The 21,250-nt window shown below is 38.5% G+C and overlaps 1 protein-coding gene and 1 pseudogene across 1 annotated transcript in view; both read left to right on the forward strand.

Annotated features, from left to right (window-relative positions):
* The window catches only part of TMPRSS12 (transmembrane serine protease 12), a 30,055-nt gene extending 22,267 nt beyond the window's left edge, over window positions 1-7,788 (forward strand). The window contains exons 6-7 of the mRNA XM_028125437.2: window positions 4,661-4,803; window positions 7,507-7,788. Of these exons, the coding sequence (XP_027981238.2) occupies window positions 4,661-4,803; window positions 7,507-7,758 (395 nt within the window). The 3' untranslated portion in view covers window positions 7,759-7,788. The remainder of the gene's footprint in view (window positions 1-4,660; window positions 4,804-7,506) is intronic.
* Window positions 7,789-17,602: 9,814 nt separating this feature from the next.
* On the forward strand, window positions 17,603-19,932 carry LOC114225716 (lysine-specific demethylase 9 pseudogene; annotated as a pseudogene).
* The last annotated feature ends 1,318 nt before the right edge of the window (window positions 19,933-21,250 follow it).

The raw sequence follows: 21,250 nt of genomic DNA on the forward strand, positions 1-21,250 counted from the left end.
TTGGTTAAGCATCCAACTCCTGGTTTTCGGCTCAGGTCATAATCCCACGGGTTATGAGATCAAGGCCTGAGTTAAGCTCCGCACTCAGCAGGGAGTCCGCTGGAGACTCTCTCCCTCTGCCCCCCCACCAACTTGCATGGCACACACTCTCTCTCAAATAAATAAATCTTAAAAAAAAAAAAAACTGACCACTTATTAGAGGCCATAAAGCAAAACTCCCAAGTTCAAAGATAGGTCATGTACAAACTGTGAACTCTGATGATGCTTGATTTACAGAAGGGATGGGCATTTTGGCTGTGACGGCCTATGGGGAGGCTGGCCAATCCTCTCCCCCAATAAATATAAACTGACCAAGTCGTCAAAAGCGATCATTTCAGGGTCCTGGGAATCAGCCAAAGTACACAACAAATTGAGGAATATTTATCATAAACAGCTAGAAATTTGGGTAAAATGAGGAATCTGCAGCTTCCTTGCCTGTGGGGGCTCCCAACTCCTCTCTCAGATCAGTCAGTACGGTACTTTTAGCAAGGCCGTGAAGAACAGAACCTCGTTGCCAGAGGAGGTGAACTCTGTTTGGAAGAGCAGCTGAAAATCCAGGCTAGCAGTTGTCAATAAAAGTATTGGACTCAGCAGCAAGAGACAAATGGGGAAAATCCACAGCTCTACTGGCCTGGGATTATAGTCCTAGATAAGACAGTCAGAAACTTGACAGAAAAATCCCCAAAATGAGAGAGCTATAGAATGGCTGAATACGCTCTCCAAACATTCTTGGCACTAGATTTTAGTGCAGTAACGCTAGAAAAAGATGCAAAAACACATATGACTTAGGTAATAACAAAACACTCATCATTCACAGGTGATGTGACTATTTACAATAAAGAATCTATAATACATTGGAATTAAGAGAGTCTAGTAAAATGCCCAGATATAAAACCAAAATACGAAAATCTATTTCATTTTTATACACTATCAATAGTTAGGAAATGTAACTTTCAAAGTTAACAGATGTCACACCCACAAGGATGTCTATAATCAAAAGTTAGGAACAAGTGTTGACAAGGATGTGGAGAAATTGGAACCCTTATGCATTGCTGGTGGGAATATAAAATGGCACGGGTGTTTTGGAATACAGTTTGGTAGTTCCTCAAAAATTAAATCTGTAGTCACCATATGACTCAGAAATTCCACTCCTAGGTATATGCCCAAGAGAAATGAAAATAAACGTCCACACAAAAACCTGTACTCAAATGCTCATAGCAATGTTATTCAAAATAGAAAAAAAAAATCTAAAGATCCATCAACTGATAAATGGATAAACAAAATGTGGTATATTCATACAATGGAATTTTATCTAGCCGTTAAAAGGAATGAAGCACTAATACATGCTACAACATTATGCTAAGGGAAATAAGCTCTACCTAACAGCCCACATTATTGCATGATCCCATTTATATGATGAAATGTCCAGAATGGGCAAATCTTAGAGACAGAAAGTAATTTAAAGGAATTAAACTATAAACAATGAAATTAAACTATAAGCCAATAACAGAAACCAATAAACTATAAACTAATAACCAATAACTGGAAAATTCAATAATACTTGGAGATTAAACATGAACTGGTTAATAGTATTGTACCAGTGTTAAATTTTCTGATCTTGATAAATGTACTATGAAGAAAATGTCCCTGTTCTTAAGAAATATACACTACGGGGTGCCTGGGTGGCTCAGTCGTTAGGCGTCTGCCTTCGGCTCGGGTCATGATCCCAGGGTCCTGGAATCGAGCCCCGCATCGGGCTCCCTACTCTGCGGGGAGCCTGCTTCTCCCTCTCCCACTCCCCCTGCTCGTGTTCCCTCTCTCGCTGTCTCTCTGTCAATAAATAGATAAAATCTTTAAAAAAAAAAAGAAATATAAAGTATTTAAGGATATAGGAGTACAGTGTCTGCCATTCACTCTCAGATGATTCAGAAAAATTTATATACACACACAGAGTACAAATGATAATGCAAGTGTGACAAAAAGTCAGCAACTGCTGAATTTGAGTAAGAGGTATTTTACAGTTCCTTGTACTATTCCTGCTACTTCTCTATAATTTTGAAATTTTATCTAAATAAAAAGTTGCCAAAATAATTACAGAATTAAAAAAAAAATAAAGTGAGGGGCGCCTGGGTGGCTCAGTCGTTAAGCGTCTGCCTTCGGCTCAGGTCATGTTCCCAGGGTCCTGGGATCGAGCCCCGCATCGGGCTCCCTGCTGCGCAGGAAGCCTGCTTCTCCCTCTCCCACTCCCCCTGCTTGTGTTCCCTCTCTCTCTGTGTCTCTCTCTGTCAAAAAATAAATAAAATCTTTAAAAAAAATTTTTTTTAAATAAAAAAAATAAAATGAACAGGGGCACCTGAATGGCTCAGTCAGTTAAGCATCTGACTCTTGATTTTGGTTCAGGTTATGATCTCAGGGTCGTGAGACTGAGCCCAGATCAGGCTCCATGCTCAGCAGGGAGTCTGCTTGAGGTTCTCTCTCTCCCTCTCCCTCTGTCTCTCCCCCTGCCCCCTCTAAAATAAATAAATAAATAAATAAATCTTTTTAAAAAACAGTAAACAGATGAAACAAAAATACAAAAGAATCTATAGGAGGTGGGCACATAGTTGTTTACTGAGAAATTCTTTCATCTTTGCCTTATGTTTGAAATTTTTCATAACAAAATGTTGGAGAAGAAAGTTAACAGAAATTAACATTTACAATAATACCAAACTGATTAGGTAGCAAAAAACACATCTAACAAAAGGTTGCAGGCCTTTTATGGAAGAGATCCTAAAACATTTTTAAGACGTTAGAATACCTAAGTAAATGGAATGGTATACTTTATGCTTGAATAGGACAACTCAGTGTCATAAAGATGTCAATTCTATCTGAAAAAACTGAAAACAAAACAGAACAAAAACAAAAACAGGGAATGATAAGCCCTAACATGAGTTTTGAGATAGTTAAAAAGCTCATTCTAAAAGACCCAAGAATAGCCAAGACACTCCTCCAGAAGAAAAATATGTTAGAGGAGTTGCCATCCAGAAATTAAAGTTTATTTTAAATCTATAGTAATTAGTCTCTGTTATATTTGTGCAAGGATATTCTAAGTGACCAGGCGAACAGAATAGAAAACCAGACATCTATTTCTCAGCTCTCTGTCTTATTCACTTTGAAAATCTCTAGTTATTTTTAATAGTCTTGCACTAATACCATACTGGTATTAGTATTGTTTAGACTCATAAATTGGGTGGTAGGTTCACAGGTGTTCATTTCATTATTATATTCTATAACTTATATGTTACAAATATTCTTTTATATGCTGCCAGTATTACTTTAATTATTTTTAAATAAAGCGCAGAAATGTGGCTGGCCTCTAAGAAGGCTCTATCTAGGAATCTGAACATCATTAGGGCATATTTCATTTCTATTTCCTGTGCCTATTCTTTCTGCATTTGGACTATTTTCTCAGGCTGCTGTTGTCATAAAGTTCAAATTTGGCTGCAGCTGCTTTGAACTTACAACTAAGCAGTCATGTGACTACAGTGAACAAGGTTTTCCTCTGGCAGTTCCAGTTAAAATGGTGCTAGAGAAGCATTCCAATTGGCTAGACTTACACTTAATACAATACAATACAATACGATACAATACGATACGATACGATACAATACAATACGATACGATACGATACGATACATACTCCCAGACCAATCAGTGTTCTAGGAGAATGGAATTCTAGGAATGGAACAGTTAAGTCATCCACCCACCTACAGCCAAGGGGACAATGGGGAAGGATGCAGGGCACACAAAATTCTCAGCTACCACATGTGGCAACTGCAACTCTGAGGCTGCTAAGATCAGATGCTGCTGTTACAGAAGCTTTTCTACGGATAAATCTTAGAACAATCTGTCCTTCAGTAGTTCCTGAAGTGTTGCCCTGTATTTTCCTCTCTTCAGTAGCAAAGAACCACTTATGTTCAGGAATTAGCAGAGAAGTGAAAGGAGTATATGAATTAAAAATCTGTTTTATTTTCATGTAGACCATCCTTCAAAACTTAGCGTTCTCAGAAAATTTAATAAAAAATTATTCACAACTTAGAACCTAAGATTGATCTCAGCATTTACCTCCTTGGCCCTTGACAATTTTTATATAGCTTTATTTTGTAAGAAGTGTAGATGCTTGGGGCGCCTGGGGGGTACAGTTGGCTGGGCGCCCTACTCTTGGTTTCCACTGGGGTTGTGATCACAGGGCTGTGAGAATGCGCCCCACAGGGGCTCTGAGCTCAGCGGAGCGTGTGCTTGAGACTCTCTCTCCTTCTCCCTCTGCCCCTCCCCGCTCCAAGTAAGTAAGTGAACCTTAAAAAAAAAGTGTAGATCCTTTTGAGAGACCTTCAAGAAACAGAGGAAAGCAAAGATAACAAAAATAACCTGAAATTCCAACTATCTAGAGATAGTGGTCATTAATATTTGGCGACCATTCTTCCACAGTCTTTCTAGGCATATACATGTGTATATGGATACAGTTTTATGTAATTGTTGAGCCACTTGGGAAAGAAAACCTATTCAACACGAACATTTTATATTACTGTCAAAATGCCTGCTCTTCGAAATCATTTACTGGTATTTTTGTTGTTGTTAACAGGTAACGTGACAGATGTGTTACAGGAAGCAGAAGTGCATTATATCTCTCGAAAGATTTGCGACTCTGAGCAAAGTTATGGGAAAATTATTCCTAACACTTCATTTTGTGCAGGTGATGAAGATGGGATTTTTGATACTTGCAGGGTAAGACCAAATAATTTTCCTTTGAAATATTTTCTAAAGCTAGATGGAAACTTCAACAAGGTCTTTGATCACTTTCTGGTGAAGTCTTAATTATTAAGTTTATAAGTATTGCACTCTTTTTTCTCCTTTTTAACCACAGTCCGACAATCCAAATCCTCTTGCTTTCCTGATTCCTTGCTTTCATGGTCAAATTTAGACAAAATTTGCCTTGGATTTTTCTTTTTTTATTACTGCCTTTATTGAGGTATAATTTACATATATGCAATTCACTCTTATTTAGGGTGTACAACTCAATGGGTTTTTAGTATATTTACAGAGCAGTGCAACCATTATCATAATCTAATTTTGGAATACTTTTGTCAACCCAAAAAGAAGCCTCGACCCATTACAAATCACTCCCCATTCTCCTGCCACCTGCCCCTAGACCTAAGCAACCACTAATCCCTGTATATTTGACTATTCTGGAAATTTCATATGAATAGAATCATTCAATATGTAGTCTTTTGTGACTGGCTCCTTTCACTTAACATAACGTTTCCAAGGTTCATCCATATTGTAGCATGTATTAATGCTTTATTCACTTTATTGCGGAATAATATTCCATTGTATGGATGTGCCTCATTTTATCCATTCATTATTTGATGGATATTTGAGCTATTTCCACTTTTTGACTATTATGAATAATGTTGCTATACACATTTGAGTATACATTTTTATGTGTAGGTAGGTTTTTGTTTCTCTTGGAAATTCCACCTAGGACTGGAATTGCTGGGTCAATGTTTAACGTTTTCAAGAATTGCCAAACTCTATTCCAGAGTGGCTGCACTATTTTACATTCCCACCAGCAATATGAAGGCTCCAGTTTCTCCACATCCTTGCCTGCACTTGTTGTCTTTTTGATCACAGCCATCCTTGTGGGTATGAAGTGGTATTTTATTGTGGTTTTAATTTGTGTTTCCCTGGTGACTAATGATGTGGAGCATTTTTTCATGTAATTATTGGCCAGCCATTTGTAGATCTTCTTTGGATAAATGTCTATTCAGATCCTTTGCCCATTTTTAAATTGAGTTATTTATCTTATTATTGAGTCATAAGCCTTTTTTATATATTCTAGATACCAGTCCTTTACCAGATATATGGTTAGCAAATATTTTCTCCCATTCTGTGGTCTCTCTTTTCATTTCCCTAATGTCACCATTTGTAGCATAGAAGTTTTTTTTTTTTAATTTTTATGAGGTCGATTTATCTATTTTTTTTGGTTTTGTCTCTTGTGCTGTTTGAATCTTTTTTCCCTTTTCTTCTCTACTTCTAAATATATCAGCACTTCACTCCCGAGCAGTACCCCATACTCTAACCTTGTTCTACTCATTCTGGTTTCTGTAATCCAGGGTTTATCTTTCCAGTGTCCTTTTCCTTAAAAATTTTGCTGACTAAAACAGTAGAGAATCTAATCTAACTGAATTGCACTCATAAGCAAAACATCCTCATTATCAAAAAATAACTATTCAATGCATACCTTACATAGAGAAACTCAAAACAACTTGGAAATACAGTCCTTAATCTTTAGGTTCTGAAAGCGTTATCTCAATGTCCTTGTTGTTTTCAGTGATTCCTTTAGTAATAGTGTTTTGGTGCATTGACAGTCTTGCAGAAACCAGGACAGACATCTGTGATTTGTAATAGAACTGAGAGCCTTAGCTCTTATTTAGGGTGTACAACTCAATGGGTTTTTAGTATATTTACAGAGCAGTGCAACCATTATCATAATCTAATTTTGGAATACTTTTGTCAACCCAAAAAGAAGCCTCGACCCATTACAAATCACTCCCCATTCTCCTGCCACCTGCCCCTAGACCTAAGCAACCACTAATCCCTGTATATTTGACTATTCTGGAAATTTCATATGAATAGAATCATTCAATATGTAATCTTTTGTGACTGGCTGTTTATATTTACTGGCTGTAAATATTCCTGTTACCCTGCGCCAGCCAAGGTTAACACTTAGAAAGATGCCACCTCTTTCGAGATGCCAGTTTACTCCTCTCCTCTAGTTAGCAAACCACACACACACACACCTTAAAGAATCCTTTATCCATCTTAAAGTTACACTTTTCACATACAGCATTAAGCGATAGAAGTATTCTATTGGTATTTACAGTATTTTGCATACTATTTCTTAAATTACATGTCTCCTGAGTAATTGTACTAAAAAATCGAAACAGGGCGCCTGGGTGGCTCAGTTGGTTAAGCGACTGCCTTCGGCTCAGGTCATGATCCTGGAGTCCCGGGATCAAGTCCCACATCGGGCTCCCTGCTCAGCAGGGAGTCTGCTTCTCCCTCTGACCCTCTTCCCTCTCGTGCTCTCTATCTCTCATTCTCTCTCTCTCAAATAAATAAATAAAATCTTTAAAAAAATAAATAAAAAATCCAAACAATGTGACTTATACAATTCTGGTTCAAAACAATGCAGATAGGAAGTTTATTCACCAGCTTTACGGCTCCTCTAAATATCGGGCCAGATGGAATGCCTCCTGTCTGAGTTGGAATATAAAACTGAAAATCTATGGATCTTTATAACTTGAAGGTATATTAAAAATGTGTATTTATATAAATATATGATCAATGTGATTTATTTATTCCAGCTTTACTGTTGTTTAAAGACTACTAGAAGCAACTAACAGTATTTTGGGACTTTTTTAATAGGGTGATAGTGGTGGACCATTAATGTGCTACTTACCAGAACATAAACGATTTTTTGTAATGGGAATTACCAGTTATGGATATGGCTGTGGTCGAAAAAATTTTCCTGGTGTCTATTGTGGGCCATCCTTCTACCAAAAGTGGCTGACAGATCATCTCTACCAGGCAAGCAATAAAGGCATATTTAACATAAATATTCTACTTGGACAGGTCCTTCTAGCCTCAGGTTCTGTTGTCTTACTAGCAATTCCATAATGAAATTCTGAAGAATCTTTATTTTGCATTGTGTCCCTCTCCATGTTCTACATAATGAATATCATTTATTCTTCTGGCAAGTAATTGCCCACTTTACAGTTCTCATGTGAATATTTTTTGGAACAAAAGGATTGTGACATATTAAATATGTGATTATAAATTTGGCACCAAATCACATGCTTCTTTAATGTATTTTGATTATTTTTTATGTTGTAATCATAATTTCACCTTTGGAATACTTTCCTAGAGTTTGTATAGAATTTTTAGTTATTAAATATATACCTTATGTATATAAATGCCAAATAATAAAGAGTTTATGATTAAAATGAAAGCCGTTCTTTTGTTAAATTAATCAAAACAATTTCCTTTTAAGTTAGATTTTATTTAAAGCCATTTACTTGATATATATTTTTTAATTATCATCTTGTTTCTGGTTCCAAAGTATACTCGGAGAAAGAGTATTTGCCTATTTTTAAAATTCTAATTGAAACCATTTTTAAAATATTAATACTTCCCTCCTTAGGCCAAAAAAGAATGATGGTTCAGACACCACCAAATAATTTACTTCTTATTTAAAAATTTATAATGTGGGCGCCTGGGTGGCTCAGATGGTTAAGCGTCTGCCTTCGGCTCAGGTCATGATCCCAGGGTCCTGGGATCGAGTCCTGCATCGGGCTCCCTGCTCCTTGGGAGCCTGCTTCTCCCTCTGCCTCTCTCTCTCTCTCTCTCTTTCTCTCTCTGTCTCTCATGAATAAATAAATAAAATCTTAAAAAAAAATAAAATAAAAAAATAAAAATTTATAATGTGACTTTCTTACAGCTTTTACCTACTTTCTAAACCTATTTTCTTGAAGCTCATGCTCGAATTTTGTATTCCTTGGGCTCTCTGAACTAACTGTGAGGAGAGGTGGCTAAAATGCTCGCTAGGTGAGAGACGGAATCCAACCTGGGATAAACTTTATGACGACTAATCTATAAATTAAATTATTAAAACAAAAGAACAAGTTGATTGAATTAGTATCTACTATTAATAAATTCACATCTCCTTTGAATTTTGGGAACCCATGTAGTAAAGGAGAAATAATTTTCTCATCCTTGTTTTTATATTCAACTAGCTAAAACCAAGCATTTTGTTTTTGTTGTTGTTATTTTGTTTTGCTTTAACCTAATTTCAGGGTTTAACTGAAAGTAAACATGAGTTTTCCATCTATTAATTCTCTTGGTGAGGGGGATGCCTGGGGGGTTCAGTTGGTTAAGTATCCAACTCTTGATTTCGGCTCAGGTCATAATTCAGGGTGATGAGATTGAGCCCCGCATTGGGCTCCTTGCTGAATGTGGAGCTTGCTTGAGAGTCTCTCTCTCCCTCTGCCCCTCCCCTCTCTATTCGTGCTTTCGGGCATGCCTCCACACACACAAATATATGTTCGTGCATTCTCTCTTCCTCTCTCTCTCAAACAGAAAAAAATTCTCTTAGGGATCATTACTGGTTTAATGCTCAAGAGGTACAAGACTGTGATTTTTATAGGGTTATAAGCAACACTGCTGGGATATTGACTGTTCTTTCTTAAAAGAGACCCTAGGTTATCCATTAACAAGGTCTTATAAGGAATTAGTTGGTAATGCTTGCAAAGCAATCAGCATAATGTATTAGTCTTTTCCTATTTATACTACTTGAGTACCATTCAGGTTCACTTGACAGCCCTGAATGTTAATATTAAGGAACTCTTCTAAAATATATTGACAGCAAGCTCTTGCTTTTCACTTCAAAAGAAATGACTAAAAGAGTCTTAATTACTCTTTAGGTATGTATTTGTAATCAGGCAGGAGCTACTACCAGCAACTTATCTTTTTCCCAGCTTAGATCACTTTTCAGTTATGTAACACTTCCTTCCACCAAAAGAGACTTAGAATACAGACTGCACTTTATTTTTAATTTTTTTATTTGAGTATAGTTGACACACAGTAACAAAATGCCAATAAATACATACCTATCAATAATTACTTTAAATGTAAATGGACTTAATTCTCCAATAAAAAGACATAGGGTGACTGACTGGATTAAAAAAGAAAAGACCCACCTCTATAGTACCCACAAGAGACTCATTTCAGACCCACAAAAGACAAATACAGACTGAAAATGAAAAGCTGGGAAAACGTATACCATGCAAATGGAAGAAAAAAAAAAAAAGGCCAGGGTAGCAATACTTACAACAGACAAAACAGACTTTAAAACAAAGACTGTGGATGCAAAAACCCTCAACAAAATATCAGCAAGCTGAATTCAACAATACATTAAACAGGATCATTTACCACAATCAAGTAGGATTTATTCCAGGGATGCAAGGATGTTCCATGTTTGCAAATCAATCAGCATGATACATCACATTAGCAAGAGAAAGGGTAAGAGCCATATTATCATCTCAACAAATGCCAGAGTATTTGACAAAATACAATATCCATTCATGCTAAAAAACTCTCAACAAAGTGGATTTAGAGGGAACATACCTCAACATAATAAAGGCCATATATGACAAACCTAGAGCTAACATCATACTCAATACTGAAAAACTGAGCTTTTTCTCTTAGATTGGGAACAAGACAAAGATGTCTACTCTTGCCACTTTTATTCAATATAGTACTGGAAGTCCCAGGTGGATGCTTGTCTCAGACAAGAAAAGGGAATAACAGGCATTCAAATTGGTAAGGAGGAAGTAAAACTGTCACTATTTGCAGATGACATGACATCATATAAAGAAAAACCTAAAGTCTCCACCAAAAAACTACTAGAACTAATAACTGAACTCAATAAATTTGCAAAATATAAAATTAATATATAGAAATTTGTTGCATGGCTATATACTTATAATGAAGTAGTGGAAACAGAAAGTGAGAAAACCATCACAGTTACAACTGTACCAAAAACAATAAAAATAAAAACAATATAATACCTGGGAATAAATTTCACCAAGGAGGTGAAAGACCTGTGCTCTGAAAATTATAAAACACTGATGAAAGAAATGGAAGACAATACAAATAAATGGAAAGACATACCATGCTATGGATTAGCATGCACTAATTAATTTTGTTAAAATGCCCTTAGTGCCCAAAGCAATTAGATCCAATGTAATCCCTGTCAAAATACCAATAGCATTTTTCACAGAACTAGAACAAATAGTCCTAAAATTTGTATGGACCCAAAAAAACACCCTGAATAGCCAAATCAATCTTGAGAAAGAAGAACAAAGATGAAGGTATCACACTCCCAGACTTCAAACTGTACTACAAAGCTACAGTAGTCAAAACAGTATGGTAATGGAACAAAAATAGACACATAAATCAATAGAACAGAATAGAAAGCCCAGAAATAAACCCATGTTTATATGGTCACTTAAAAAGAGGCAAGAACATACTATGGGGGAAAAGGCAGTCTCTTCAGGGCGCGTGGGTGGCTCAGTTGGTTAAGCCACTGCCTTCAGCTCAGGTCATGATCCTGGAGTTCCGGGATCGAGTCCCACATCGGGCTCCCTGCTCAGCAGGGAGTCTGCTTCTCCCTCTGACCCTCCCCCCTCTCATGTGCTCTCTCTCTCTCTCTCTCTCTCTCTCAAATAAATAAATAAAATCTTTAAATAAAAAAGACAGTCTCTTCAGTAAATGGTGTTAGGAAAACATATGCAAAAGAAAGTATACATGCAAAAAAAAATGCAAAAGAATGATACTGGACCACTTTCTTACACCATATAGAAAAACAAACTCAAAAGTTAATTAAAGACCTAAAGATAAGACCTGAAACCATAACAATCCTAAAAGAAAACATAGTCAGTAATTTCCTGGACATTGGTTTTATTTTTTTTTAAAAGATTTTATTTGTTTATTTGTCAGAGAGAAAGAGAGAGAGAGAGAGAGAGAGAGAACACAAGCAGGGGGAGCGGTAGGCAGAGGGAAAAGGAGGCTCCCCGCTGAGCAGGGAGCCCGATGCAGGACTCCAATCCCAGGACCCTGGATCATGACCTGAGCCGAAGGCAGATGCTTAACCAACTGAGCCACCCAGGCGCCCCTGGACGTTGGTTTCAGCAATATTTTTTTTGGATCTGCCTCCTCAAGCTAGCGTAACAAAACCAAAAATAAACAATTGGGACTACATCAAATTAAAAAGATTCTGCAAAGTAAAGGAAACCTTCAACAAAATGAAAAAGCAACCTACTGAATGGGAGAAGATATTTGTAAAGTATATTTTAAATAAGGGGTAAATATCCAAAATATATAAAGAACTCACGCAATGCAACCCCAAAAAACCATAGTGTGATTAGAAAATGGGCAGAAGACAGGGGTGCCTGGGTAGCTCAATCGGTTAAGCATCCAACTCTTGGTTTTGGCTCAAGTCATGATCTCACGGTCTCACGGTTGTGGGATCAAGCCCCACGTCAGGCTCAGCACAGAGTCTGCTTCAGATTCTCTCTCCCTCTCTCTGCCCCTCCCCCCACTCACTCTTTCTCTCAAATAAATAAAATCTTTTAAAAGAATTTTTTAAAAAAGATTTTATTATTTATCTGTCAGAGAGAGAGAGAGCACAAGCAGGGGGAGCGGCAGGAAGACAGAGAAGCAGGCTCCCTGCTGAGCAAGGAGCCTGATGCAGGACTCGATCCCAGGACCCTGAGATCATGACCTGAGCAGAAGGCAGACGCTTAACCAACTGAACCACCCAGGTGTCCCAAATAAAATCTTTTTAAAAAAAACGAGCAGAGGACCTGAATAGACATTTTCCCAAGGAAGACAGACAGATGGCCAACATGGAAAGATGCTCAATATCACTAATCATTAGGGAAATGCAAATCAAAACCACAATGAGATATCACCTCACACCTGTCAGAATGCCTAGTATCAAACCCTCATGCACTAACGGTGGGTATGTATATTGGTGTAATCACTATGGAAAACACTGGAGATTCCTCAAAAAATTAAAAAAAGAAACACCATACAATCCAGCAATTCCACTACTGGGTATTTACCCAAAGAAAATGAAAACACTAATTTGAAAAGATATCTACACCCCTATGTTCCTTGCAGCACTATATGCAATAGCCAAGAAATGGAATCAACCTAAGTGTCCATCAACAGATGAATGGATAATGAAGTTGTAGTATGGACTATCACTCAGCCATAAGAAGAGTGAAATCTTGCCATTTGCAACAACAAGGATGGACCCAGAGGGTATTTTGCTAAGTGAAATAAGTCAGACAGAAAAAGACAAATACTGTATGATTTCACTTATATGTCGAATCTTAAAAACAAAACAAATGAACAAACAAAACAAAACAGAGACTCATAAATACAGAGAACAAACCGGTGGTTGCCAGAGGGGAGGGGCGTGAAGGAATGGGCAAAATAGGTGAAGGTGATTAAGAGGTACAAACTTAACGGCAATAAAATAAATAAGGATATAAAGTATACAGTGATACAAAGTATAGCATAGGGAATATAGTAAATAATATTGTAATAACTTCGTGCCTTTGATGTGACATTTCTCATTTTCACAGTCAGAAAGTCAAATAGCAAATATCAGCACTTTTATAACAGCAAAGACCTTTCCACTTCTCCATTCACACAAGCTTGTACCTTGCTTCTTTTGCTCATTACTTAGTGAGGAACCAGTCTGAACTGCTAGGCTCTGAGAGGGCAGGGGACTTGGTTTTATTTTTTTTTTCTTTTCTTTTTTTTTCTAGTAACATTTGTATCCCCTCTTTTATTTATTATTCAGAATTTAGGCCCTCATCTACAAACATAAAGGGAAGCTAGCCATTTGTGAAATATTTATAAATGAGTTAAGCAGTACAAAGACAAATTCTTAAGTTAGTCCAAGTTTTACATTACTTTTTCTTTAAAATAATCTCTACACCCAACGTGGGGTTTGAACTCACGACTTTGAGATCAAGAATCACATGCTCTACCAACTGAGCCAGCCAGGCATCTCCATTATTGTAATAACTTTGAATGGTGACAGAAGGTAACAACTTTTAACGGTGGTGAGCATTTTGTAATGCCTATAAATATTGAATGACTACACTGTACACCTGAAAGTAATATAATATTGTATTATGTTTGTCAACTGTCCTTAAATTAAAAACAAACAAACGAACAAACAAACCAGGGCACCTGGGTGGCTCACTGGGTTAAGTGTCTGACTATGGATTTCGGTTCAGGTCATGATCTCAGGGTCATGAGACTGAGCCCCACACCAGGCTTGGAACCTGCTTAAGATTCGCTCTCCCTCTCCCTCTCCGCACCACCGCCCCCCTCCCCACTCTCTCCTTCCCGTTCAAAAAGCAAAACAAAACAAAGCAAAAAGCTCTTCTGCAAAGCAGGAAAGAATATCCAATGGAAATAAGATAGTCTCTTCAACAAATGGTGTTGGGAAAATTGGACAGCAATACGGGGAAGAATGAAACTGGACCACTTGCTTACACCACACACACAAATAAATTCCAAATGGATGAAAGACCTCAATGTGAGACTGGAAACCATCAAAATCCTAGAGGAGAATGCAGGCAGCAACCTCTTGGACCTCGGCTATAACAACTTCTTACTAGGTTAAGTCTCCAGGGGCAAGGGAAACTAAAGCAAACATGAACTACTGGGACTTCATCAAGATAAAAATCTTCTGCACAGCAAAGAAAACAGTCAACAAAACTAAAAGGCATCCTATGGAATGGGAGAAGATATTTGCTAATGACGTATCTGATAAAGGGCTAGTATTCAAAATCTGTAAAGAACTTACCATACTCAACACCCCAAAAAACACAATCCAGTTAAGAAATAGAAGATATGAATAGACATTTTTCCAAAGAAGACATCCAGATGGCCAACAGACACACGAAAAGATCTCAACATCACTCAACATCAGGGAAATACAAATCAAAACCACAAGGAGATACCACCTCACACCCGCCAGAATGACTAAAATTAACAACACAGGAAACAACAGATGTTGGTGAGGATGTGGAGAAAGGGGAACCCTCTCCAATGTTGGTGGGAATGCAAACTGGTGCAGTCACTCTGGAAAATAGTATGGAGGTTCCTCAAAAAGTTAAAATAGAACTACCCTACAACCCAGCAATTACACTACTAGGTATTTACCCAAAGGATACAAACATAGTGATTCGAAGGGGCACATGAACCATTATGTTTATAGAAGCCCCATCAATAATAGCCAAATTATAGGAAGAGCCCAAATGTCCACCGACTGACGAATGGATAAAGATGGGTCTATATATACAATGGAATATTCACCAGTTAAAAAGAATGAAATCTTTCCATTTGCTACAACGTGGTTGGAGCTAGAGTGTATTATACTAAACAAAATAAGTCAGTCAGAGAAAGACAAATACCATATGATTTCACTCATATGTGGAATTTAGGAAACAAAACAGATGAATATAGGGGAAGGGAAAAAAAAGACCGAGGCAAACCATAAGAGACTCTTAACTATAGGGAACAAACCAAGGGTTGCTGGAGGGGAGGTGTGCGGGGGATGTGCTAAATGGGTGATGGGGATTAAGGAGGGCACTTGTTATGATGAGCACCAGGTGTCATGTGTAAGTGATGAATCACTAAATTCGACTCCTGAAACCAATATTACACTGTATGTTAACTAACTAGAATTTAAATGAAAATTTGAAAAAACAAAAACCTCTAGCTAAATTGACAAAAAAAGACAAGACACAAAATATCGGTATCAATATGGAAAAGAAAGCATTTCCATAGATCCTACAGATATTAAAAGGGTTAGAAGAGAATACTGTGAACAACTCTATACCAATATATTCAACAACTTAGACTTGTTAGGTGGCAAACTTCTGAAAGACAGATTACCAAAACAGACACAAGAAGAACTAGAAAATCTTAATATTCCCATATTTACTAAAGAAATTAAATTTGCAATTAAAAATATAAAATACGTATACTTATATAATTTTTAAATTTCTAAATTTTATTTTAAAATGCAAACTACCTAGAATAGTCAAAGCAATTTTGAGAAAGAAAAACAAAGTCAGAGAACTTAAACTACCTGATTTCAAGATTTTCAATAAAGCCACAGTAATCAAAACAGTATGGTCCTGGCATATGGATGGATATACAGGAAATAAAGCAGAATAGAATTCCCAGAAATAGACCCACACGTATATGAGCAATTGATTTTCAACAAAGTTGCCAAGATAATTTAATTGAGGAAAGGGTAGTCCTTTTGACAAATTATGCTGTGGTAACTACATATTCATATGGAAAAAATATTAACATTTATGCTATATACCTTACGCTTAGAAAGCACTTTCTGTCAATTATATCTCAATAAAACTAGAAAAGAATTAACTTTGTCCTTTACCTCATATACCATATTTAAAAAAGAAAAAAATCTTTAATTGAATCATAGACCTAACCTAAATATAAAATCTAAAACTATAAAACATGTAGAGAGAAAATATAAGAGAAACTCTTCACAACCATAGAATAGGCAAGGGTTTTTAGGGGAAAAAAATCATGGGCCATAAGAAGAAAATGTACAAATTGGACTTTATCAAAATAAAAGACACAGCTAAGAAAATGACAACATGGATGGACCTTGATGGCATTATTCATTTTTTTTTAGATTGATTGGTTGATTTTTAAAGACATATTTATTTATTTTACAGAGAGAGTGGGAGAGGGGCAGATGGAGATGAGAGAGAGAATCCCAGCAGACTCCCCGCTGAGAGCAGAGCCCGACTCGGGGGTTGATCCCATGACCCCAACGTCATGACCTGAGCTGAAACCAAGAGTCAGACAGATGCTCAACTGACCGAGCCACCCAGGCACCTCTTAGTGGCATTATTCTAGGTGAAATAAGTCAGAGAAAGACAAATACCATATGCTTTTACTTACATGTGTAACCAAAAAAAGAGAGAGAGAGAGAGAGAAAGGAAGAAAAAAGAAAAAGAAAAAACCAACCCACAAAAAAGAAAAAAACAACAAATTCATAGATGAACGGATTGGTGGTTGCCAGAGGCAGGGAGAGCAGAGGAGAGGGGACAAGAGGGGGTCACTGCTAAGAGAATAAAAAGACAAGCCACAGACTAGGAAAAAAAATCAAACATTTGATAAATGACTTATACCAAGAATATACAAAGAATCTTCAATAAGAAAACAAACAACCCAATTTAAAAATGGGCAAAATATTTGAACAGACACCTTACCAAATAATAGACACAAATGGCAAATAAGCCCATTAAAAGATGCTCAACATCATTAATCATCAGGGAAATGCAAATTAAAAGTACAATGAGAGACCACTTCATACCTTTTAAAATGGCTAAAATTTACAAAGACAACCATACCAAGTATTGGTGAGGATGTGAAGCAGCTAAATCTCTCCTACGCTTACAGTGGGAATATAAAATAGTATATCTGCTTTGGAAAACAGTTTGGCAGTTTCTTAAAAAGTTAAATATTTGCCGGGGCGCCTGGGTGGCTCAGTCGTTGGGCGTCTGCCTTCGGCTCAGGTCACGTTCCCAGGCTCCTGGGATCGAGCCCCGCATCGGGCTCCCTGCTCCGCGGGAAGCCTGCTTCTCCCTCTCCCACTCCCCCTGCTTGTGTTCCCTCTCTCACTGTGCCTCTCTCTGTCAAATAAATTAATAAAATCTTTTAAAAAAAAGTTAAATATTTGCCTACCATGTAACCCATACATTCTATTCGTAAGAATTTATCCAAGAGAAACGAAAGCCCATGTCCACACAAAGACCTGTACACTGATGTTCACATTAGCTCAATCTGTAACAGCCAAAAACAAACAACCCAAATGTCCATCAACAGGTGAATGGATAAACTGTTATCCCTCCAGAAAAAGTGTGTGTTTGTGGGTGAGATGGCTGCGCAGGTCGCAGCGGTGCGCGTAGTACGGGCGGTGGCGGCGCAGGAGGAGCGGGACAAAGAAGGGAAGGAGAAACCCCCTGCTGGGGTCTCGCCGCGGGGGGTGAAGCGGCAGCGCCGAGCGAGCAGTGGGGGGGGGGGTCTCAGGAGAAGCGGGGGCGGCCGAGCCGGGACCCCCCTCTCGCTCCCCCTCACCGGCGGCGTCGCAGCCGCCAACATCCCGGGCCGCTGCCGCCAACGAATGCGGCCCCAACCGTCCCAGGCCCTGTCGAGCCTCTGCTCCTGCCGCCTCCGCCGCCACCTTCGCTGGCACCGGCCGGGCCCGCTGTCGCTGCCCCGCTCCCGGCCCCAGGCACCTCGGCCCTCTTCACCTTCTCTCCCCTGACGGCGAGCGCGGCCGGGCCCAAGCATAAGGGCCACAAGGAGCGGCACAAACACCATCACCACCGCGGCTCCGATGGTGACCCCATTTCCTGCGTTCCGCGCGATTTCAAGCACAAGGACAAGCAGGAAAACGGCGAGAGGACTGGAGGGGTGCCTCTGATCAAGGCCCCCAAGAGAGAAACACCAGATGAAAATGGTAAAACCCAGAGAGCTGATGATTTTGTCTTGAAGAAAACAAAGAAGAAAAAGAAAAAGAAACACCGAGAAGATATGCGAGGAAGACGCCTTAAAATGTACAGTAAGGAAGTACAAACCGTCTGTGCTGGCCTGACCCGCATCAGTAAGGAAATCCTCACCCAAGGACAAATAAATAGCACTTCAGGAGTTAATAAGGAGTCCTTCAGGTATCGGAAAGATGAACAGCTGTGCCGATTAAATTTGGGCATGCAAGCATATTGGGTACCCCAGGGAGTACAAACACCTTTTATGACTCACCAGAACATTCTATTTGTAGAAATTTCTTAAAAACAGGTACTAAATTTAGCAACTTTATTCACGAGGAACACCAGTCCAATGGTGGTGCCCTTGTCCTTCATGCTTACATGGATGAACTCTCATTTTTGTCTCCAATGGAGATGGAGAGATTTTCTGAGGAGTTTCTTGCTTTGACATTCAGTGAAAATGAGAAAAATGCTGCTTACTATGCTTTAGCAATAGTGCATGGAGCGGCTGCTTATCTCCCAGACTTCTTGGACTACTTTGCTTTTAATTTCCCCAACACCCTGTGAAAATGGAGATTCTGGGCAAGAAAGATATCAAAACAATCACCATTTCAAATTTTCACACTCAGGTCAACAGGACATACTGCTGTAGCACCTACCGAGCAGGTCCCATGTGGCAGATAAGTCTTGTTGGAGCAGTAGATGAAGAAGTTGGTGATTATTTCCCAGAGTTCCTTGATATGTTAGAAGAATCACCATTTCTGAAAATGACTTTGCCCTGGGGTACGCTTTCCAGCCTATGCTTTCCAGCCTCCAACTCCAGTGTAGGTCCCAGAGTGATGATGGGCCGATCATGTGGGTAAGGCCAGGAGAGCAGATGATCCCTACAGCAGATATGCCAAAGTCACCCTTCAAAAGACAACAATCAATGAATGAAATTAAAAATCTCCAGTACCTACCTGGGACCAGTGAACCCCGTGAAGTCCTCTTTGAAGATAGGACAAGAGCTCATGCCTACCATGTAGGTCAGGGGTTTGACTGGCAGAGTACAGCTGCTGTTGGGGTTTTGAAAGCTGTGCAGTTTGGTGAATGGAGTGACCAACCTCGCATAACCAAAGATGTGATTTGTTTTCATGCTGAGGATTTTACGGATGTTGTACAGAGACTTCAGTTAGACCTTCGTGAACCTCCGGTTTCCCAGTGTGTACAGTGGGTGGATGAAGCTAAACTAAAACAAATGAGGCGGGAAGGCATTCGTTACGCTAGAATTCATCTGTGTGACAATGATATTTACTTCATCCCTAGAAATGTCATTCATCAGTTCAAAACAGCGTCAGCAGTGTGCAGCTTAGCTTGGCATATAAGGCTTAAACAGTACCACCCTGTTGTGGAAGCCACTCAAAACACAGAAAGCAGTTCTACCATGGACTGTGATTTAACTGGAAAGCAAGAATTAGAAGTTGACTCCCAGTGTGTGAGGGTAAAAACTGAATCTGAGGAAACATGCAGAGAGATGCAGCTTTTGACAACTGCTTCATCGTCCTTCCCTTCATCCGAACTTAAACTACAGCAAGATCAGATGACTCAGCCTGTTCCAGTTTTAAAGGTGGAAAGTAGACTGGACTCTGACCAGCAACACAATCTACAGGAACATTCGAGCACTCCTGTATGATATGTACATATTCAAACACATTTTTTAACTTTTTTAAATTTTGATGTGAAGTTATAGTTTTATAACTGGCTTAAGTTAAGTTTTATTGGAGAAATCTTGCCTATAATTCTATAAAGAGAAATGACATTCCACAAATGTCAAGCATATCTTTTTTACACAGATTATGCAAAGTTAAGAGTTGTATCTTATCCCGTTAGTACAGTATGTAATAGTGGGTCTGCTGCTACTTTCTGTTTTAAGGTGTGAGGTAATAATTCAATCTCTTCTTCAAATCAAACAGAATTCTCTGGAATAACAGATTCTTATTTGGTAAATTATTCACTTCCCTTAATTTTATCTTGCCTGTCTCTTGCCATATTTGCTGTTTTATGATAGAAGATCAGATTTATGCTTTGGTACTTGTGTCTTTATGGCACGGATTCAGTTTCTACAGTAAGAATGGCAAAAGTTGCAGGAAGGAGTTCTTGCATCTTGTTCATGGGCAAGTAAGTTCCAACCCAAAGAACAGGTAGTTTCTAAGGAAAATTCAGTGGCTCTCTGGTTTCTTAAAAAAAGAGAAAGCACAGCACTTTCTGATCCAAACTGTCTTTTTTGTATCTGTTATTTAAAGCCCAGTGGATATTCCAATTAAAAATATCTAAAGATGGAAAAAAAAACTGTTATTCATCCATACAATGGAATGCTACTTAACAATAAAATCAATGGATTCATGCAACAATGTTGCTGACCTTCAAAATAATTATGCTGAGTGAAAGAAGTCAGACAAAAATAGCACATAATGCCTGATTCCATTTACTTAAAATTCTAGGAAATGCGTATCAATCTCTAGTGACAGAAAACAGATCAGTGCTTGCCTTGGGCTGGGGCGGGCAGGAGGAAAGGATTACAAAGGGGCAAGGGGAAACTTTTGGGAGTGATGGATATGTTCATTACCTTGATTGAAATGATGGCGTCACAGGTATGTACATATGTCAAAATTTATCAGACTGTACACTTTATTTTTTTTAAGATTTTATTTATTTATTTGACAGAGACAGCAAGAGAGCACAAGCAGGGGGAACAATAGAGGGAGAGGGAGAAGCAGGGCTCGATCCCAAGACCCTGGGATCAGGACCCCCGCCGAAGACAGACACCCCACCGTCTGAGCCACCCAGGCACCCTCAGATTGTACACTTTAAATATGTAGTTTATTGTAGGTCAATTCCCCCTCAAAAAAGCTGTTAAAAACAGAAGAGATAAAATATTTATAACATATGTATAGGATATAACAATAATGAAACAACAGAACACTCCCGTATCCATCACCCAGTTTGAAAAA

This window comes from Eumetopias jubatus, unplaced genomic scaffold (genome assembly GCF_037043125.1).
Source record: "Eumetopias jubatus isolate StellerSeaLion01/CBP00866 unplaced genomic scaffold, mEumJub1_p1.0 scaffold_8, whole genome shotgun sequence".
NCBI lineage: Eukaryota > Metazoa > Chordata > Mammalia > Carnivora > Otariidae > Eumetopias > Eumetopias jubatus.